Source organism: Notolabrus celidotus, chromosome 9 (genome assembly GCF_009762535.1).
Source record: "Notolabrus celidotus isolate fNotCel1 chromosome 9, fNotCel1.pri, whole genome shotgun sequence".
NCBI classification, from domain to species: Eukaryota; Metazoa; Chordata; class Actinopteri; order Labriformes; family Labridae; genus Notolabrus; species Notolabrus celidotus.
The window spans coordinates 16,445,741-16,468,306 of NC_048280.1; the positions used below are offsets into that span (position 1 = coordinate 16,445,741).

The 22,566-nt window shown below is 42.4% G+C and overlaps 1 protein-coding gene across 6 annotated transcripts; it reads left to right on the plus strand.

The window, feature by feature from the left end:
• The first annotated feature begins 147 nt into the window (after positions 1 to 147).
• Positions 148 to 21,411, plus strand: LOC117818710 (transducin-like enhancer protein 1). 6 transcript variants are annotated; one of them, XM_034691712.1, is made up of 20 exons: positions 148 to 963; positions 1,673 to 1,773; positions 2,719 to 2,782; positions 3,431 to 3,475; positions 7,684 to 7,746; positions 7,890 to 7,964; positions 10,862 to 11,078; positions 11,377 to 11,393; positions 13,731 to 13,844; positions 14,113 to 14,166; positions 14,346 to 14,495; positions 14,629 to 14,767; positions 15,131 to 15,330; positions 16,767 to 16,843; positions 16,963 to 17,212; positions 17,442 to 17,689; positions 17,938 to 18,085; positions 18,270 to 18,420; positions 18,819 to 18,895; positions 19,245 to 21,411. In XM_034691712.1, exons 1-20 carry the CDS (start codon positions 940 to 942, stop codon positions 19,350 to 19,352), a joined length of 2,322 nt encoding a protein of 773 aa, XP_034547603.1. In that variant the 5' UTR covers positions 148 to 939; the 3' UTR covers positions 19,353 to 21,411. The 6 variants fall into 6 exon arrangements, with proteins under 6 accessions (XP_034547603.1, XP_034547598.1, XP_034547600.1 ...); XM_034691707.1 differs by having other exon boundaries at positions 214 to 963; positions 7,890 to 7,991; positions 10,859 to 11,078; XM_034691709.1 differs by having other exon boundaries at positions 214 to 963; positions 7,890 to 7,991; positions 10,859 to 11,078; positions 15,134 to 15,330.
• Positions 21,412 to 22,566: the final 1,155 nt, after the last annotated feature.

Sequence of the window (22,566 nt, forward strand, 5' to 3'; positions counted from 1 at the left end):
AGCGCGCCTCCTGACTATCAGCTCCTTGCTGTGCTGTGATTGGCCCGATTCGGCGTAGCTCAACCAGGTCAACTGACTCGGGGCAGTTTGCAGAGCGGCTATTGGTCAACAGCATAATCAACATTACTATCCCCACGTGGAGTGGCGGCTGTGATTGGTCCACTGCCGCTTTGTGGGCCGGGCTCTAGTTTCGGTTAGCTGGGAGCGTGAAACCGCGTGAGAAAGTTGCCATTGAGGTAAAGCAGAGCTGGACGGAGGATTGTTGCAGCCGCTGAGGGAGTTGCTGCAAAACTAACAACATATTTCCTGTTTTTTTTGATGTTGTTGTTTTCTCGTGATATCTCTTTTTGAGTGCAGGTTTGCCTTTCCAACTCAGGAGGGAAGTAACATTTTGTTTTTGTTGACTGTTCAACCTCCAGCAAGCGACCGCGGCGAGTCAAGTGGGAACTCTTCACTGCAATTAACTTGTGCTGGATTTGTTTCTGATGCTCTGACTCTCAGAGAGCCCACAGTGTGCGGCTGTGGACGGGCTTCAGTTATTTTCCTGTTTGTTTGTCTTATTCCTCGCACTCGGACTACATCGGATTCTACACAAAACCACGCGTGGAGCGAAAGAAGCGTCTCCAGCCTTTTCAATCCTCACCTGGTTCTTACCCTCGACCCCCCTCCTGCTGGTAGCCTCCAGCTAATGATCCGTTTCCCGTGTTTTTCCGGTTGATTGGAGGAGAGACCCAGATCGGAGCAGGGATCCACATTAACGGGCTGTGGACTCGAACGGTCGGGTTTTTGTTACAAATTAACGCCGGCTGGTCCGACTAACAGCGTCCGATGGATCCGTCTCCGTGATCTGGATCAGCTCACGTCTTCTCTGTACCCTCATTTGATCCCCTCATAACGGGGGTTTAGGAAGGAAGCGGTCACATCCTCCTGGTGAAAACCATGTTCCCCCAGGGGCGACACCCGGTAAGACTCCGTTTGTCCTCCTCTTACACTTGTACACCTACATGACTGTCTCAGTGTTCACAGAAGTTACAAAACATTATCTTTTATTGAACTTTCATACTTATAGGCACACATCAAAATAAGCCCTTTATGTCTGTTAAATCTGTGAGCAAGAGTTACATTTGACATTGTTTAATAAAGGATAATAATAAACCCTCCTGTTATGTTGCGGGTCAAATTGACCCATTTTAAAGTTCAAAAATCTAAAAATAAATTGTTAATAAAATGAAACAAATTAAATATGTAAAATAAAATAAACAAAAATCTGAGTAATGTAAAACTACTGTATTTATTAAGTCTTTCCAATAATAAGAATGTAATTATGAGATTAAAATAATGTTTATTGGGATTTTTGGGGGTTCTTACACTTTTAGATAATTAAATATTCCCCGGGTCAAATTAACCCAGGAACATTATTGCTGTTCCTGAGAAACAAACATAACAAGAGGGTTAAAAGTTGTTGACATTACACGTGAGCCTCATTCTAACCTGTAAACCTGAGCCTGGAAAGGATCACATGCAAATTGCAGGCTAAATAATGAGGCACTATGATGTTAATAATCCCTGTGTGTGTGTGTGTGTGTGTGTGTGTGTGTGTGTGTGTGTGTGTGTGTGTGTGTGTGTGTGTGTGTGTGTGTGTGTGTGTGTGTGTGTGTGAATGCCGCCTCAGACGCCCCACCAGGCTCCAGGCCAGCCCTTCAAGTTCACCATCCCAGAGTCATTGGACCGCATCAAGGAAGAGTTCCAGTTTCTTCAGGCACAGTACCACAGGTGGATAATACAAACACACACATTCACATGTCTTGTTTGTATATGTATGGGCAGCACAGTTTGCCAATTTTCTCATTGTCGCCAGCCCTCTAACACTAAACCTCACCCTAACCACAGTCATCCCTCTTACCATAATGAACAAAACCCCAGCTACGGCCTCATACTAACCTGTAAACCTGGATTAGGTTCACATACACACACACATATGCAGCAGACCCAGCACTCACACTGCGGTAGGTCTAAGTCTTAGTGATGGGTGAGAGCCAGAGGATGGCGTGTGGGCTCAGGGTTTCATAAATCACTCCTTATTTTCCCCTGTGTGTGAAGTTGTGCGTTGGGTAAAACCGCCTTTACGTGCAGTTGTGTGTTTCTGTGCTCTGTGTGTATGTTCTTTAACGTGTTTGTTTTGTCTGGGAGGGTCGACCGCAACAGGTGAAAGCTGCTGACCTACAAAGCTGTTTTGTTTCTAATTCACATCCTGATTCATGCATACAAAGGGCAGGGTTAAGCCAAACATCCTACAGCCAACAGATATTTGCTGTCATAATTTGTCAGGAAGAATCATCTTCTCCATTTCAAGCATTATGTCCTGAACAGCTTTGGTTTGTCTTTGCATCTGCTGCTGCTTTAGTAAGGGAGCAGAGAACTCACAGAAGACCTCAATATTACCAAGTTGTGTGTGTGTTTATAACTACTGTGGGAAAACAGCTGGAGGATCAAAACATACTTGTTTAGCATGCTCACTGTTTTTTTCTAAGTTTTAATAAAGATAGCAAGTCACAAGCCTGTCCATGTCCAAAGTTGATTCTTATCGATCATCAATGTTTACAGTCAGCTAAGGTTAAGGCAAACTGAGGTGCTTTTGTTTGTGGGTTGAAGGGGCCCAATTTTCCGAAAAGAAGTGCCTCTCCAAGTAAATTATTATGCTATTGTTGTGTTTTACAGCCTCAAGCTGGAGTGTGAAAAGCTGGCGAGTGAAAAGACGGAGATGCAGAGACACTATGTCATGGTGAGAACCGTGTGACACTCAATATATTTGACCTGCAACACTACACATCACACAGCAAGGTTTTACCCTGCAAAACAGTCTTAAGAGAAGAGCCTCTGTTTCTTCCTGTTCCACTTGTTCAGCGACTGATACCTAATCTTTGCAGCAGCTTGTTAGTAAAGATCTTAATTGAACATTATATCGATCATTCTTTGAACAAAAGAATAAAAAATCCTGTGCAGCATCGAAGTAGAACCTGTTTTTGTTGTGCATGGTTATAACAAGTTTCCTTGCTAACATATGCTAATCAAACTAGTGATTGAGAAGTCAATAAGACCGCTCACACGTTACATTTTGTGACTAGGCAGTTCTGTTTTTTCTGTCAAATTCAAATGTTACTAGATGCAGAAGGTCCTGCCTTCATCTCTTCTTTCTTTAATAGCCACTTAACCTGAAACAAGTCAGGTCAAAGGAGGATTAGGGTGTGACTAACACCATTAGTCTGACACAGAAACAAACATGGACTGGAATGCGGTTCTAAATTATTTGCCCATATAGTAAACACTCCTGCATGATAAAAAAGGCATTTGATGTGAATGTGTAAGTTACTCCCAATGGGATTACCCGGTGTGACAATGTTCTAATCATCTGACTCTCTGTCCTCTTCAGTACTATGAGATGTCCTATGGCCTCAACATTGAAATGCACAAACAGGTATGGAAGCTCATCTGAGTCCGCTGTGTGCCTCTTTTTTTGCGTTGTCTGTCCTGCTCATTCCTCCATCTCACTTGGCAGGGTTTTGATGTATTTGGTGTGTATGTGTGTCTGTTGATGTGTCTTGTGTGTGCACAAATGCATTTGTGTGCTCATTCCTATATGTGTGTGTGTTTTACTGTGTGTGTGTGTGTGGATGTGCGTTTATTTGTGATCGATGAGGCTCTGTCTCCATTTCCCCAGTTAGGGCCAGCCGCCTGAGCCCAGAGGCAGGATGAATGGCTCTGTAGATTGATTGGTGCTGTCTAGGGGAGCGGCCTGCTTTATTACATTAGAGGGGCAGGGCTGGAGAGGGCGGAGGAATCGATCATGCCGAGGCCGGCAGAGGAGAGACAGTAGAGCTCCCCTTTTTCAAAGCAGGGAGGCAAAACCAGACTGACCCACGTGTTCCTAGGGCAGATGCCCAAGTGAGCAAACATGCAAATGCAGGAAGGACACTTACCTATTCTGATGTGAGGCAAGGGCATTTATGTTCAGCCATGAATAATATATGCAAACACATGAGGACAGGGACAATTAAACACATGCACAGTAATGCACACACAAACACACAAAGGCAAACATGTTTATGCATGAGTACACATACACAGACGCATAAAACACCAAACACATTGTGTAGACACATGGATGAGGAGGGAAAACTCTGACTCTCTTTCTCATGCACACAAATACACATCTCCCCACAGGAGTGGTGCATGGCTCACAGCGTTTACCAGTAATTACCACAGCTATCGACCAGTCAGACCAGAGGAAATTGGAGGTGGATTGGCCTGGCTGCTTCACTGAGGAGTGGAGATGCTTCTCCACTGACTCTCTCACACTCCCCTTCATTAGTTTTTTTCCCCTCATGTTCTCCTGCTCTTGTGTTATTCTCCCCCCTTTCTTCTTCACCCAACTAACTTCCCTTTCTTTGGAATCTCTTTTCCCCTTTGTTTCACCCCCACCGTGCTGTCTTTTTTTTTTTGGTTTCTAGTTTGTTTTATGTCCATGTGAAGCTACTGTTTTTTCATTATGAGGGAGATGCATCTCTTACCATTGTCCACAAACATATACACATTCACACAAACTAGCACACACTAAAGCTCCAGGGGAGGTCATTAGCTTTGGGCTGCAGTTGTCAGAGCAACAAGCTTCTGTTGGAGGGGGGCAACAGGGGATTCAGAGCAACCCACCTCCTGCTGGGGAGGTACGAGTGTGTGCGTATTTGGTGTGTCAGTAATGCTCCAATTATATGTGTAATGGGAAGCCTGTTCTCAGTTAGCACATTGTGTGTGTACACTTCTCTCTGTATCCTCGACTTTTGTTTACTCACTCTTTCCATAATTTGAATATCATTATGTGGGTGGTGCACCATAGCAATTCTCCACTCAGGGTTTTTCATAAGATGACAGTTTGGAGGTTTCACTACTTTGTTATTTCCTCCCAATGTTCTTGAGTCACGCTTTGGAATAATGTCGCACTTAGGGATTGCACCTTCAGGTATTTGTGGCTGCATCTATTTGATCCTTGTTAGTTTTGTCAGTCTGCTTAGTACGATTAGCTGAGCTGACCTGATAGTAGTTGGTCTGACTATTCTCAGATTGCCTAATCAGTCAGCCTTAGTGCAAGGATAATTATGGGCTTACAACTCACATTTCAGAGAATGGAAGTGCATGTATCAATAGCCAGAAATAGCTCTTCGTTTAAAGATTTTAAGGTTTTGAATAAGTTGGACATTATAGGATTGATACAGTCTGCTAAAGTAAGTAACTCATCAGCTGACTGTAGGGGAAATCCATGATCTGGAAGCTGTTACAACTCAAGATGCAGATTCATATCAAATTTATTAAGAATAATGGGGAGATGAATCACTTGAATGCTACACAGGTACATACAAACCTGAAAACAGACAACAGTCATTAGTTGACAGAAATATTAATATTGAAATTAAGAATTGCATTGATAAATCATATTATGGGGACAGTCCCCAGCCAAACCACATATAAATAGGTTTTTAACATTTCATATTAGATGTGTTATTTTGTCATGTCAAGTACACTCACACATGCAGTTACAAGTGACTCACATAAAAACAAACTCTTTGATTCCATATTGTCTTTGATTCCTGATAAAGTGTCAAGTATTTATAGTTTGTGTTGTTTACTCAAGCTGTTCCTTCTTAACTCAGCTCTCATTTGGTTACTTACCTTTTCTGTGCATACTTGCCAACCTTACATTCTTCTTGGTAGTGTCAGTTGAAACTTGAGTCTTGCCTGGAAATGTCTTCTTTTAGTAACAGATATACTCCTTAATTGTATTATGGGTAAAGCAGCTACTTATTTAATTAGTTCAAGACTGATTCTCAAAGGGCAAGCACTTTATTTAGCTCATCCAAGTATATAATTGGCTGAACTGTGGCAGGGTCAGTTGGTGCTGATAGGTGTGTGTGTGACCAACTGATCCAATGAAGGTATTTATGCTACAGCATGTGAGGGCATCTCCACCATGTCAGCTTTTCAGGAATAAAAGTATGGCTATTGGCATGGCATCATTGGTCCCCTACATTTGTCAAAAGTGAAATATGGAGAGATGGATTCAGATAAAGTTGTTTACATTTATGGTCCCCAGAAGCTGGATCATAACGACTTTTATGATCTCCTGACTTTCCTCTTGAGCGATATTTAGTGTTGTAAGTCATTCAAAAAATTCAGTTTGAATGAATTTGAAATGACATAAAAGAGCCTTACATTTGTTAGTTACCCTATGCTCTACAGTGAGAAACCTAAGAGTCCTTGACACACTGCTTTGGTGTCTTAACTCTGTTAACTGTGTTAAATGCCTTCCAACAGCTTGCGGACAGGAAAGCCCATTCCTTCTCTCTCTCACAGGGAAACACTGCTGTCACATAACATAGTCTGTATATAGATGTAAACAGATTTAAATAGCTTGGCACAGTATTGTAATGGTGTCATGATACCTGATCCAGCTATTTGAGTCCGTTTCAGTGAATCCTTGTTTAGCATGCTTCATTTAGGAATGTTGACCTGAACATGCTAAACTAAGATTTGTCAAATTTAGCTTGAAGAACGGTTAAAACTGAATCTAGCCTTACAGAGCCACTGGCATGTCTGTGGACTCTTGTTGACCTTTTAATGAGAAAGGAATTGGAGCAATGGCAATGGTCTCTCTTGCACAGCTGATGAGGAATGAAAAATGAAGAAGTGGTAAATTTTTTAAAAGAGGACCAAACTATGTTAATAGGAAACTAGAGCAATAGGTGTCTTAACATTTCCTTGGAAAGAGGAAGAACTGTTTACTTATCATTTTAAAAGAGGAAACCTGTCTTAAGAACCAGTTATTTCTACATAAGGTTTGGTAATTGTTGGTCGGTTTAAACCCCACAGCTTGGTATTTGGGCTGTGGAATATCAAATTTAACTTAAGGTTTGTTAGCAGAGTTTCTATTAGATAAAGTTTCGCTGGTTGTCAACACATAATTATGAAATTTTGTTTCTTGGATTTCACATACCGACAACAACACACACCCCCTTAATAATGTCCCATCCAGCTTGTGTGTCTTTGTGTCTATTTATGTTGGATTTGTGTGTCGTATAAGCCATTAGTACGTTTCATGGCTACTCCAGTTCCCTCTTCACCCTGGCCCTCTACGTATCACTTTGATTGGATGATGTGTAATATGAGTCTCCTTATCTGATTTGGTGCCGCTGTGGGGGTATCTGGTTTCAGCCAATTGTTGCCACCTCCGGGGGGTTTCGGGGCAGGCGGATGTGTTGGCATGGATACTGGGGAGAGCAAATGAAGTTAGTAGCTGATGAGATTATGTTGAAGTGCTGATGGGAAAAGGGACAAGAGTGCAGAGGGTAGAGAGAGCAAGAGAGAAACAACAAGGAGGACAGAAACTTGAGCTCACACTGATAATTATGAGGGAAACCTTATTTTGCTGTTTGAGCGTTAGTGATGCTAAAAACGGCTTACACTGGATTTGTGTGTCGTGGCACGTATACAGGTTTCTTAATGTATTGTAGATTGGTAGGGAAATTCTGTGTTTATGTGTGCTTGTATTACTTTATTGTTGTTATTGAACAGCTGTCTTCTCTAAATGGATGTAATTATGTTATTAACAATGAAGTCTCTCTCTCCCTCCATCAGACTGAGATTGCCAAGAGACTAAACACCATCTGTGCACAAGTCATTCCCTTCCTCTCACAGGAGGTAAGTACGTGTGACATTGAGCTAAAACTGTGTTTTTCTGTGCTATATTTATACTCTCTAGTTGTTTCTGCTAGCTAACTAATAATCCATTATCACTCTTAATCTTAAGCAACATTGTGTTTCTGTGTGTTTGTGTTTTGCAGCATCAACAGCAGGTAGTTCAAGCTGTGGAGCGAGCCAAACAGGTGACCATGGCAGAGCTCAATGCTGTCATCGGGGTACGTGGACTGCCAGGGCTTCCACCAGTGTGTATTCCTCTTTTTACTCTATATTAAAATGAACTGTATTTATGCTTCTTCCATCTTGAGTACAAACATAATGTGAAATAACACAGCATGTCACACCATCCCACTAGTACAGTGTCTGCACTCGAACGTTTACATGCTTCTGGTAGGAAGAGGGTATTACCAGCTCACTCTGCCATCCCTTGGTGACAGAATCTTTGTTCAAGGCCAGAGATACATTTGAAGGACATAGAAAGTTGTGAGAAAAATTACAGAATACAAATTTAATGAAAGCAAAAAGGAAGAAAATGAGTTAATTGATTGGTTGAATTGAGAATAGAGGATACAAGTGGGAAGAGAACTGTTGTAGAAAGTTTGTCATCAGGTTATGATGAATGATGTGGCATGACCAGCATTTCAGACCTGAGCTAAAAGGGGAAATGCACCATGAAAGAAAAGAAGTTAAGAAACACAAATGTTTAGGTAAAAAGAATGACATGGTTGATTTGTGGCCTTTTGATGGCACTGAAGGTAGCTCAGAACACACTGCTTTGTAGGAGCCATAGCGGTTTGACTGGTAGGAGATATGAGGCCCACAGTTGAGTTTGAGGGCAATGTGGCAAAGGAGGGGGGAAGGGGGCTTCATAGCTTAAGCTAAGCAAAGAGTGGGCAATGGGTTTGGAGAGTTAAATGTGAGGTGGGCTTGTTATTTAGCGTTGACTCATGGGGATCTCTGTGTGTGATGGGGGGAGAGGTGGATTTGGCAGTTGCTGTTTGAGTCTTAATTGCAGGATTTCAATGTTTGTAAAGGGGGGGTCACAGCGTTGCCCTTACACTCCCCTCTTCCCCTCTCCTCCCTTCTCCCACGCCAGCCTGTCATTCACCCTGTTTGTGAGTTAAATGAGTGTAATGAAGCATGTTGCCCCTACTTCTACACACATATATGCACACACACCAACCCACACTAACATCCCATGACGTACCGGGCTCCCCTTTCCCTCCACAAAGTACTTCCCCTCCATTTACTCCCATCAGGGGTCCTGTTTGTGTATCTGCGTGTGTATTTTTGCATCTGTTTGTGTGTGCGTCTGGGTGAAGCAGAGCGTGTGTTTCTCTTATACCCAGAAAAACAACAGGCAGGGCTAGAATGGTTGAGTGTGTGCCTGCCATGTTTATCTAGACTCTGTGTATGCATGTTAGTGTGATCAAGTGTGACGTGTGGGTGTGTTTATGTTTGATTGTGAGGCAGGCGTACCAGCTCTGGAAATTGTGTGTGTGTGTGTGTGTGTGTGTGTGTGTGTGTGTGTGTATGGGGGTTGAGGCTAAAAGACTGTTTTCCTTGTTTAGCTTTCATTCATGGGGGCAGAACGCAGAAAGTGAAGGATTGATAGGATCGAGAGGAAAAGAGAGGGCGGGGGCTCAGGAGAGGAGGAGTGGGTTAGTCAATTAGGTGAGATAAAAGTCGGTTTGACCTTCAGCACTCCTTCCACCCCTGAAGAGTCGCCTCCTGTGCCCCCCTTCTCCTCTCATCTCCTCTCATCTCCCTCCTTCCTCCTCCCCTCCCGGCGGCGAATCAGTGAGCTTGGATTCCCGCGGCTACTGTCTGAGGAGGCAATAATGATGTTTTGGAACACAAAGGCATTTCACGCTCAGACGAGCGCCTGATTTGGTGTGAAAGAGAGAGCAGGGCTGCCAGCCAAACTCTCTCTCTCTCTCTCTCTCTCTCTCTCCCCCTGACCCTCTTCTCTCCTTCTCTCCTCCCCTCTCTCTCCTCAGCCGCCTCACTCCCTCACAAGACCTGACAGTGAAGGCAGCAGCTGGGGCTCTCTGTGCTAACCCTAACCACCCCCCCTCTTCTCTGTCATTCCTCCTTTTCCTCCCTGTCTCCCTCCCCCCTCTCTTGCCACCACATCCCCAGGCTCTGGGCTGTGATCCCAGCTGTCAGTATTGTTCAGTGTTTGACCCCAGAGGGAGGAGGGTGTGTGAGGCGGTGTGTGTGGGGGGAAAGGATGTGTTCACCGCCTTGTAGACTGCAGCAGCTTGTTGAGGTGGTGTAAACCCAGACACTGAAGAAACTGTCCCATCTGTTGAAGTCTTCAATAAGGCCAGGAGTCTCCATTGATTCGGTTACAGAGTGCTATTGATCGTTACCCATTGATGGCTCGGTGTCATTTGCTGACACTTGAGTTTTTGGTGTCAGGCATATGCATAGACTGTAAAAAATATGGACGTAGTATCCGTGACGTCACCCATCTGTTCCTGAGAGCTGTTTTGAAGCAAATCGACGGCGGCAGCCATATTGGTAATGCGGAACTCAACTAGGCAGAGTGTGACGTAGTGTGAGTCTCTTAGCCAATGGCTGTGTGTTCCCGACCGGGATTCACGTCAGTTATGTCCTTATTTGGGCAAAACTCATAATCTTAATATCTTCTTAACCGTCACGTTAGAAAAAAATTCACCCCCCGTACAGTGTATGCCATTAGAGAGATTAGCGTTGTAGGGCCAAGCCGTTTTTTGAACCAGGCTGTAAACATGTTTATTAATGCTGCAAAGATCGTCTTTTTCCCATTCATATCTATGTGGTTTCCGGTGTTTCTGCAGCCAGCCTCAAGCGGATTTTCGATGTATTGCAGTTTATATCACTTCCGCATTGGCTTCATCGTTTGAGACCGGAGTTTGCCGCTTGGGCATATGCTTATGACTGATCAGACTGTGTTCACTGAGGACAAAATCAAAGCCAGTACTCTGTTACAGGGACAAAACATTGCTACATTTGTTGCAAACATTTATTGCAACCCAGCTCTATGTTTTAGCATTCATAAATGTGTCAGATATTTCGTCTACATCGAGTCAACCTACTCCCTATTCCTTTCCCTCCTTTCTTCAAGCAGCAGCACCTATCCCATAACCACGGTGGTGCACCTGTGCCCCTCACCCCTCACCCTGCTGGCCTCCACCCTTCTCAGCTGGGTGGTTCAGCTGGTCTCCTGGCTTTGTCAGGAGCGCTCGGGGGGATTCCTCCCCATCTGATGGGAAAAGATGTTGGAGATAAAAAGCCTCACCTGTCTGGACCTGACTCGCACCCTGCAGGACCTGAGCACCTGAGAGGTGACCGAATGCACCCTTCTGCACAAGAACACCATATAAAACCAAAACAAGAATCATTACTTATTAGCTCATTGACTAAAATGAATAACAAAATTATCAAAGTACTTCAACTTTATTCATAATATCTGCTTCTCAGTTACTTTTCTGTTTAAACTTTGGTTAATTACTCATACTTATAAATAAATGTAGCCGTCACATTTCTAACTCTTTCTCTCTTCTTATGTTTTTCTGTTTTCTGCTCTGCTGAACGCCCAACCCTATGACCTCAAATGCATCAACACATTTCCAATGGCAATAGAGCGAGAGCCTGGCACAGTAAGTACTTCCTCTTTCTGCAGCAATGTTAACTGTTTTGACAAGCTGCTCAGTTTTGTTCTCGTCTTTCTTAAAGGGGTACTTTTGTTTTGGGAATCTTGAATTTGTTCTTAGAAGCAGTTTGCATACCGTTGGACTTTAGCGCAACAGTTAGATTAGTTAGTTGCAACTCAGTTGATGGACCTCTTCGGGACTGGAACCCTGCTCAAGTTAAAAGAGAACTACTTAGCATAATCTGCTCTTAGTAAACTACATAATATTTACATTGAGCAGGACCAGGCGGTTTTGTAAAAGTTTGAGCAAAGACCGAAATAAATAATATTTAGTTAATCCTATTTTAAGCCAAGGTCCTTTTGTGCCAACCATTTAGTTATCTCATGGAAAAACACACAACTTTAACAGTCACAAGTTAACACATGAAAACCAAGATATAAAACCTAAGCTCATGTCTCATATGTATCCATTTGTTTACTGTCTTTTGCTGCTGCAGAAACTCAACTCTCCCTCAGGGACCACTGAAGTTCACCTCATTATGCATAAAAGCACATTGCTTTTTTGTACCACTGTTTCACACCCAAATAGCTTTCATCCTGAAGTTATATTTTTCTGACTGTCATTTTCAAAATGTGTGTGTGTTTGTGTGTTAGGGGGATCTCTGGGGGAGAGCTTTGGCCTGCCTATTTAGTTCTGCTCTAGATCTGCTCTGAACTGTTGGGTTTCTTTTCTCCTCCAAATGAGCTTTTTAGCATGGTCACATGCACACGCTCGCGCGTGCACACACACACACACACTCTCCGCCAGCCTAGCCTGCATTGTTGTGCCTATTTAACACCTCAGTGAGCAGATTACCCCCTTCTCCCCCCCTCCCGCCGCCCCTGATCCCGCGCTTAAAGACTCTCATTGTGTTTAATATCACCACCACTGAGAGGGGAGGGCTTTGGAGAAGGAGAGGAGGGGGGAGCAGCAGTCATATGACACTGAGCTGAGCTGTGTGTGTGTGTGTGTGTGTGTGTGTGTGTGTGTGTGTGTGTGTGTGTGTGTGTGTGTGTGTGTGCGTGTGCGAGACAATGCTAAAAGCGAAGGGGGGAGACGGAGGGGGGAAATTGCTTATGTTTTGCGGGTCAGTGCTCCTGTGCTCAGCTCACTAAAACCTTTCAATAAAGGGGTAGGAGGTAGGTGGGAGGGAGGGAGGAAGAAGGGAGGGCGTGAAGGAAGGGGGCCTTTGGCAGAATACAGATTTTCACCCCCCCCTCCACCCCACCCGTCTCCTTCCCTCCCTCGTCTCTTGTCACCCTTTCTTCTCCTCCACAGTCTCACACCCTCCTTCCATCCTCTCTGTCCTCTAATCTCATCCCCTCCCTTTTCTCCCTTTTTCTCACCCTCCTCCCCTCCCTTTCCTCCTCCTCCTCCACCCCTTCCCTCAGCTATTCCTCCTTCATTTACCCTTCCCCCCCCCCCCAAAGTCCAAGCGCTCCCCCGCTCGCTGGATGTGTGCACGCGCATGTGTTTGTGTATGTTGGATGCACATTTCATTGACAGGCTGAGACTATAATGGACTCAACATGAAGCTTTAATCCATTAACAATAGGATCCGTTGGTCAGGAGGCTGGAAGGGGCAGCTTTGTGTGTGTGTACGCGCGCATGCGTGTATTCGTGTGTGTTTAGTCTCGGGACACATGGGTGTTATGCAAGTAATACACACACATAGTCTAGTACACACTTGATCACACACACAGGCTTTTACAGTCAATTACACATTGTGCGTGCGTGCACACACTCACACTCACACACACATACATATACATGCACACACAAAATCACACACACAGTCACACACTTGCAAACTGCAGGCAGTGCAGCTTGTAAGAGCCAGGAGAGGGAGCACTGATAGATTTTGAGTGCCACTTAATGTAATCATCAACTTCAGAGGTGTGTGTTTGCGTGAAGCTGTGAACGGCTTTGGTCAAGTGACAAAAGCGGCTGCTGTTAAAGTGTTAGTGCTGCTTAATTCATGCTTCTGTGAACTATTAACCTATTTGCGAGAAAGAGTCTGTTTTTCTAACCTGCTCCACACATAGCTGAAAGGCTGTTGTAATTAGCTGTATGTGGATCAGACGGTTTAGCGAGCTCATACAGATTGCTCACAACCTTAACTGTAAAAGCAAAATTGTCTCACCACTGTGAATCTCTTTTTTTTCTCTCCCCTTTGTCCTCCAAACTCTCCTTTCTTTTTTGTCTTATTTGCTTTCTACGCCATCTTTTTTCTTTAATCTTTCTTCCCTTGACTCTTCTCCACTGCATTCTGTCCTTCTCTCTCCTCTCCGCTTTCATCTGCAGAGTAACTCATTGCTGCCAGAAAGTCTTAGGAATTCAGATAAGCGACGAAACGGACCCGAGTTTCCAAATGATACCAAGAAACGCAAGGTTGACGACAAGGACTCCAGCCACTATGTAAGAAATGGTTATGCAATGCTGACTGTTTGTTTCTGCAAAGAAAATAATACTTGTGTTTCTGTTCATTTAAGCATGAATTTGTAGCTTCTGTACCGATGTGTAATAGTCACATGTTACATTTAACAGTGATTCTTCACGTTGGCATAATTTTCCACCTAAATGTGAACTTACAGGTTCCTGTTACAGCTTATTAATAGATGAGCGCATGTGCAACAATGTTCTGTGAGGATTCAGCCGTGGGCTCACTGATTGTCTTTATCTGCAGGACAGTGACGGGGAGAAAAGTGACGATAATTTAGTGGTGGATGTCTCAAATGAGGTCAGTATTGTTTGGTTGAAGTTGTGATAGCTTTTATTGTTTCCTATTGGATGAATGCAGCCTCTTTCTAACTTCGCTTCAACACAGTTGGGCCTGGAAGATTCTATCTAGGGCAATGCTAACATCACTTCTGTGAATTGTTTGCTCATGTCATCACTATATCATTGTCCCTCCACCAGGATCCTGCCTCCCCTCGTGGCACACCACTCCCCTCCCCGAGAGAAAATGGACTGGATAAAGCACGTCATCTCAAGAAAGACCCCTGCAGTCCAGCTTCTACTGCATCATCAGCTAGTTCTTCCTCCCTCAAATCCAAAGAGATGTCAATGGTAGGGATGGTGGAATTTAAATAGTTGAATAATAAATACAGAAATGATAGAGTACTCGGTTGTTGGGTAAATACATATGTAAGGAGTTACACATTTCTTGTATGTTTTTAAAGTGTCTGTCTCTCTGTTGCAGCGAGACAAAGCAGGTACACCCGGGCTTAAGTCAAGCACACCTACACCAAGAGGGGACTCAACACCTGGTCCAAGTTCTACTCCAGGGATCCGACCTAGTCTATCAAAACCGCCCACAATGGAGTTACCACATCCACCAAGTAAGTCCATCTTTGAATAAATGATGTAGGACTTTTTGCCCTAAAAGCTCTGTTTCATTCAGCTCTGTCCCATTTTGGAAAATGCTGTAGCAAGTATTGAAGTCCTGAGTGTTTGCTTGATAGAAAAAAATAAGTCTGACTGAAATAATTGAGCAAAATGTATTTGCTCATCCTTAACTGAGCTTAAATGCCAAAAAGGATTCTAATCTACTGTTGTGTTACCAGCAATATCAGATAGTTATGTGTTAAGGCTATGTCTGCAGGATGAAGTCTTGATATTTAAAGGTCTTTGATCTTGAATTTTTGTTGCCCTAGTTTATAGCTTTTTATGAGTCTTGCTGTTTCTTTCCCTCCGCTCCTTAGCAGCAGGTTTGCGGACCCCCCTGGCTGTTCCAGGTCCATACCCGGGTGCGTTTGGTATGTTGCCCCACGCAGCAGGGATGAATGGAGATCTGGCCAGTGCTGCTGGGGCTGCAGCCTATGCTGCCGGACTGCACAACATGTCACCTCAGATGAGTGCTGCTGCTGCAGCAGCTGTGGCTGCTTATGGCCGTTCACCAATGGTGAGTAGTATGTTTTAGTGGAAGACACATTTCACATTCAAGTTGCATCTCAAAAATGAAGAAAGCCTGAAAATTATCACATCAACATAGCCACTGAAATGTGTGCAAGATGTTAATTTTGCCTTTATATTTTATTGCTGACACTCATGTGCATAAAATGTCTATGCTACTCTTTTTTAATTATGTTCCAAAATGAAATCACAGTGAGTGTGATAAGACATATTTGACCCTAAACCTCAAAAACAAAGAGAGGAGCCTCTAGAAGTTATTTCAGATTTTAATTTGTGTAGATGGCCATAGTTCAGTTTTGCTTTGGCTTGAATCCAATTCTTCCTTGTTACACTTTTCAGGCTCTGTGAATGTTATGATGAGTGTAAGTGAACAGAGTAGAGTGAATTTTTCAGCGATGCCCTTGTGTTCTTGCACACACAGTTCTCACAACTCAGCCATGAAACCCTATAACAAGCTCCAGGGAGATTTATGGCTGCACAGTATGTTATAGTCTTTCCACTGCTTCTGATTCACCTTAAAAAACTCTGAGGAAATATTCAGTATGATGCAGGGTTTCTTAAATCCTGTTTCTGATCCCAAATTTTCAGTAAGCTTTCTATTGTACCACCATAGTACATTTGATCCCTTGTCATCATACACCAGCTTTTGCCAAGAAAGTGACAGTGATGAATGCTGCTTTGCTATTTGAATGCATTCATATGTCTTGTCATGCCTTGATTATGCAGGCTGCCACTGTAAGTTCTTATTTAGTCAGCTTTTTGATATTTCACTTGTTAACGATCAATTTGTGGATTTATTTTTTTGCCTATATCAGGTCTTTCTTCCCGTTTATTAGTGTTGAAAATTCATGGTTGATTTTACTTGTAAAGCCATGTTTGAGTATGAAAGATCAGGAAGTTTAGGGGTGTGAACACTCTTCATGAACACTGCTTTTATAAAGCAAAGTGTGGAAACCGTCAATAGTTGCACAGCTGTATTTCTCTTGTGTGTGTGTGTAAGTGGTCGTATTTATACAAAGTGTATGCTGGTGTGCATTAACTTCAATCACCTCATCACTCTTGGCTGTATTTGCATAGTGTTCATTACACTGTTTAAATAGGTCTAGGAGACTCACAGCTGTGTCTGGGCAACACTCAATAGAAACTCACTAACTGTGTGTTTGTGAGCGTAAGTGTGTGTGTTTGTGTGTTTGATTGGGGGCAGCACAAGCACTGACAGCTCTGCCTCTGTGTGTTTGCTGACTCTTAAACTTGTCATTCAGATTCAAAGGGTGTGTGTGCTTGAGAGTGTCTTGTTTGCTTTGTGCTCATGAGTGTTTGTGTTCTGTTCCGCAGGTTACTGTTGACCTGTGTGCACCTTTTGCCAATGCACATGGGTGTGTGTTTGCACTGTGCTCATAAAAATGTCTTTGTTCTCTTCACAAGGTTGGTTTTGATCCTCATCCTCACATGCGAGTTCCTGGAATGCCTCCCAGTCTGACAGGAATCCCCGGTGGCAAACCGTAAGTGTGTTTGTAGTTGCTTGTATGTTCAAGGACCTAAATTGCCCTCTAAAAACCATACTTTTCTTTGAGAATCTCTTCCACGTCTCATCTTCGTCTTCATCTCTGTGTATGATCAGTGCTTACTCCTTTCACGTGGCGGCTGATGGGCAGATGCAGCCAGTTCCGTTCCCCCCGGATGCCTTGGTGGGCCCAGGGATTCCTCGCCACGCCCGACAGATCAACACGCTGAACCATGGAGAGGTGGTGTGCGCAGTTACCATCAGCAACCCCACCCGACACGTTTACACTGGAGGGAAGGGATGTGTTAAGGTGTGGGACATAAGTCACCCAGGAAACAAGAGCCCAGTGTCACAGCTTGACTGTCTGGTAAGTGGGGCAAAGGTTATAGGGCATGACCTGACTTGATGTGTATAAGAAGTGTTTATCAGGGTTAATGGAACCAGAACATTTTCAGTCTTGGTTTTATCTGAAAAGGAATCGGAGAGAAATTCGATATCTGGTATTGATCACTTAGAACTGTTGTATCTACGTGCACAAAATTTAGTGACATAAATATGCAAGACATCAAATGCATTCTTTATGTCTACTACATCAGAACCGAGATAACTACATCCGCTCCTGTCGTCTACTTCCTGACGGCCGGACGCTGATTGTGGGAGGTGAGGCGAGCACACTGTCAATCTGGGACTTGGCCACGCCTACCCCCAGGATTAAGGCAGAGTTAACATCATCAGCACCAGCATGTTACGCTCTGGCCATCAGCCCGGACTCCAAGGTCTGCTTCTCATGCTGCAGTGACGGAAACATTGCAGTGTGGGATTTACACAACCAGACACTGGTTAGGTAAGAGAGAAACTTGGTGTGTGCAACATTGTGTGTAACAAAACAAATTTAGTCAGTTTCAGAGTCATTCTTTGCAAGTTGTATGGATGAATTTGATTGATTTACCTTTATGATAACAAGTTGGCAGAATACCTTTGTTTGGTTGACTGTGATGCTTACTGACTGGTAGGGCAACCTGAAGCCCAGTGTGTCTTTGTTGAAACATCTTGGTCTTTGTTCAGCTCTGAGTATATGTGTATATCCCGCAGGCAGTTCCAGGGCCACACAGATGGAGCCAGCTGTATTGACATCTCCAACGATGGCACCAAGCTGTGGACTGGAGGCCTTGATAACACAGTCCGCTCCTGGGATCTGAGAGAGGGGCGACAGCTGCAGCAGCATGACTTCACATCACAGGTACACACTCAGATCAGAAACACAGTGTCTTATCAACTCACTTTGATGAACTGCATGAGGAATAATAAACTATTTAAATCTTTTCTATCAAATGTATCATCCTCAGTTAGACAGAATTAACTTCTAAAAGCTTGATTGATAAGCAAATATAACTCAAGTAATATTTCCTGCTTTTTCTGCACAGATCTTCTCTCTTGGCTACTGTCCGACTGGAGAGTGGCTGGCTGTGGGAATGGAGAGCAGCAACGTCGAGGTCCTTCACGTCACCAAGCCCGACAAATACCAGCTTCATCTGCATGAAAGCTGTGTACTCTCCCTGCAGTTTGCCTACTGTGGTGAGCACCTATCTGTCAAGACATTTTTTAATTTAGTCTTCCTTCCACTCATTTTCCTCAGCTCTTTGGTAGTGTACTAGAATACTTTTTTCCTTTTTTAAACGGTGTGATGAAGTTGTAGGACTTGCTTTTAAGTTCCTTTATGAGATAGAATAGCATAGAGCTGAACCTTAACCATCAGACAATCAGAAGTCCCTCTGCCTTAGTGCTTTCACTTCATCATTATCTTTCTAATTGGTTTTGTGTACTTTATTCCACAATATTTTTGCTTTTCAGTTTTTATACCTTGTTAATGTACTCAATTAAAAGTTATATTTTAGATATTTTTGACACTGTTCACCTCCATGTTCACCCTGAAAATCCTAAATGTGTGTTTTTGCATGTGCTTCTCTCCTCAGGTAAATGGTTTGTGAGCACAGGAAAGGATAACCTACTGAATGCATGGAGAACACCGTATGGAGCCAGCATATTCCAGGTGGGAACAGTATATCTTACTCTTTAGGCATCTTTTGCTTTAACAGTGCAAATTAGCTGCAGTGCATCAATGACAGGATATAACTAGTTTAAATTACACAGCAAGAGTAGAAAACACGAGTACTGCGAAACATTGCTTTTGGTGTGGTAACACATCCTCTGCTCTATGCTGCATTAGTAGGTTTCTTTATAAAAATATCAAACAAATTATGACGTATCTGTGTCTACTGATGCAATAATTAACACATAGTCACCATATGTGTTATACGACCAGATATAAATATAATCCCACACAGAGAAATTATTGTCTCCAACATGTGACTGACTTCTCTCTCTTTCTCTCCCTTCAGTCTAAAGAATCATCATCTGTGCTAAGCTGTGACATATCTGTGGACGACAAGTACATCGTCACCGGTTCAGGGGACAAAAAGGCCACTGTGTATGAGGTCATCTACTAGAAATACTGGAAGAATACAAAGACATTTTTCTCTCCCACATGACCATGATATTTCTAGAAACTTCCACTTGGAGCCAGAAATTGCAGTTTAAGAGTGACCATGGGGGCACTTTTTTGTTTTTTTGATACATCTGCAAAGAAAGGAGGAAAACACATCTACTGTGCCTGGGTACACCGCTGCATGTCAATGAGGAACTAATTGCAACAGGATGTTAGTGAAAGGGGAGGAACCGTTTGGATGTTGGTGTCTCTACAGCTTTCTGCAATGGACCACGGTGGGATCAGTTGCGGGACCTGACAATGACTTAACCAAAAGGCACGCTGTGCTGTTTGACTGGAACTAACTCTGCTGGACATCGGATTCTCAAACACTCTTGATCAGGTGTCACCTTCCTGGAAAGAACCCTCAAACAAGGTGGTTGAATATGTGGACTAAATGCAGACAGGGAAATGTGGACACAGATTGAGAAAATGATGGAAAGGTGAAGAAAGAACACATTTACACGATGGAGGAGATGTTGGCCTGTGTTTTGCTCCGGACAGATAATGCCCACAGCCTGCCGTTCTCTCAGCTCTGACTCTCTGACCTTAGAACCTCAGCTTGCTGTTCTGATACGCCTACACTGTCTGAAAAGAACCTTTTCTGTCTCAACAGTAAGTCCTATCCTCATCAGCTGCGCAGTAGTAACTGTGGTAGCCGCCCACCTACATGCTTAGTACACACATTAAATACCTTCATGAAGGATTGAAACATACCAGTGCCCATGTTTATTGTCAAGCATCATGCTGTTGTTGATTTTTTTGTGATTGGATATTTGATCCTGATCACAATTCAAAGCTTATTTTCAGAAATTGTCTTTGATGTACTTTGTAGAAAAACTAGCTTACCAAACCAAACAGGAGAATATAATTTAGATTTTATTCCAAAAGTCTTAACTCCAGTTTATGATTCTCCTCTCTCTCATGTGATGGTTGAAAGGCCAATTAATGGAACCCTGAAGGAAATAAAAGTTTTAGTGAGTGAATTAATACTTGAAATATATTCCCATACTTCATGGGCATCTCAATGCTTTCATACTGGAGTTTCTTTAAACTTCTTGGTCCTTGTGCTCCATATTTAAACTGGAGTGCGTGTCAGCAGCTTCGTGATTGAACCCAAGTTCTCTCACATGATAACTTAATTGACATTTTTGAGTCTATTAATAATTATTCAAATGGATATAACTTAAGATTTACTAGTAGCCTTGAAAATAGGTTTAATAACGAAGCCATGTCCCCTGCTTGTATTGTAATGCAATTAATTTTCTTATGGTCTCTTTCAAAATTCGTTCCTTGGATGAGGTCAGTACAGCTGAAAATGAATGCTCTGGAATCAGTGTTCCCCCCTTACTTGAAATAAAGGTTACTATCATCACTGTTTTATTTAACCCTGCCTTTCTCCCTCTTTAAAACACAAGATGTCTTATAGAAGGTTAGTCATCCTTCATAATGATACCTACTTTACTATTAAGAAATCCTCTCTACAAGTACTACATCAAATTAATGTTTGAACAACTAACAACATAAATAAAACAAAGCTCACCTTACAAACAGAATTGCCTTTATGCTTAAATTCAATTATGTGTCTGCTAATATTTCGATGTGGATCATATGTGAAATTGCCTTGAAAAGTACAATTGTGTTAGGTTGTCTTTCACTTAGAGAACATTTCAAACTACAACACAGATGAAGTTATTTGTCAGGGATTGTCCTCAAGTGAAGGGTATTACAGAAATGGTCAGGTTTTTTTCAGCTTCAGGAAGGAGTCAGTCAGTTTCAGCCATTTTAAACTTGTTCATTTCATGATATTGTGCTGTTTTTTTTTATCTGTCTCTTGAATGTTTGTTTGTAAAAATGTATATATGTTTTTTTTTCTTACAGGACATGCTTTAGAAATAACTGTTTTTGTACGTCTTTTACATGGAAAAAAACGTCTAATCAGGAGAAATACTGAATGGTCTTAATGCTAGCTAATCTAAAATGATTAAAAAATCTAGACAATAAATGTGTTTTTTTGTAAACTGAGTTTTCTCTGACTTTATTTCGAGTTGGAACAAAAACACAATCTGGTCTCACAGATAATATCTCTTGAATCCATCATGGATAATTAAGAAGATTTTGGAGAAGCAGCCTTGTAAAACAGAGCACTTAAGAATCTACTTGAAATAAAACCAGCTCCATGTCTTTCTTTTGCAAACATTCTGTGAACAATAAATGATAATGGTTTGTCAAATTTATGTGAAAAGGGCTTTGGCATAACACAAGACGGGACTAAAGGGACATATTGCTGTAAAGCTTAAGCAAAAAATATTAGTACATGAGGTTAAGATGCAACATAACTTTGAGTATTATCCGATATAGATACAAAAAATAGTGCCTTCTTATTCACTGTAAACAGGTCCTGCTCTTTCTGCAGGTGTTCCTTGTATTTGATTCACTTTCGCTTCTTCACACAGGTTAGCTATTCCTTTGGTTTATATCTAAATATGATGAAACCAAAATTTGTGTATGTCCCTGAATCTCAATGATTCTTTTCTCAGCATTAACAAACTTTGTCATTATGAAGGTGATTATGGTGCGATTTGAAATGAGTCAGACTAAAAAGTTTCCACAACATTACATCAATTTTTTTTAATCAAATCCTGCAAGTGGCCAGATCAGAGCATAAAGCAAAATCCATTTTGGTCAGGTTGTCTAGTTTTGTCTTCTTTACAACTCAAACAACTGAACTTTTTTTTTTTTTTTGGTGGCTAAAATCTACAAATTATTTGTTCACACTTTCCTTTACAAGTGAATGAAGTTAAATGGTCAGTGTTGGTTATATTTCTTTATGAGTAATGCATTGGCTTTAAGGTAAATAAGTTAACTTTTTCTCAGGGTGCTCTTTGACCCAACTTGACACAGAGAGCTTCATACAATCCTCCCTGTGCCTAAGGAAGCTACACAAAACAAACATGCAAATGTTACAATGGATTGTTAGGAGCTCAGAAGACCATAAAAAGTCACACCACTGAGTGTTACAGCGTATAGATTGCCTGTCATGTTTTGTGTCTCTCAATAGACAGTTTAAAATTACCTCTTGGGAGTACCTCCAGCACAAGAACTATGCAGCACTAGCTTCATGAAATGTGTTTCCAATGTCCAAGCAGCTGCATGAAAACCTCACACCAGCATGT

Coding starts and splice junctions, on each gene's coding strand:
- LOC117818710 (XM_034691707.1), top strand. CDS start 940: ATGTTCCCCCAGGGGCGACACCCG. Junction 14,496..14,628: donor AATCCAAAGAGATGTCAATG/GTAGGGATGGTG, acceptor TCTCTGTTGCAG/CGAGACAAAGCAGGTACACC. Junction 18,896..19,244: donor ATGGAGCCAGCATATTCCAG/GTGGGAACAGTA, acceptor CTCTCCCTTCAG/TCTAAAGAATCATCATCTGT.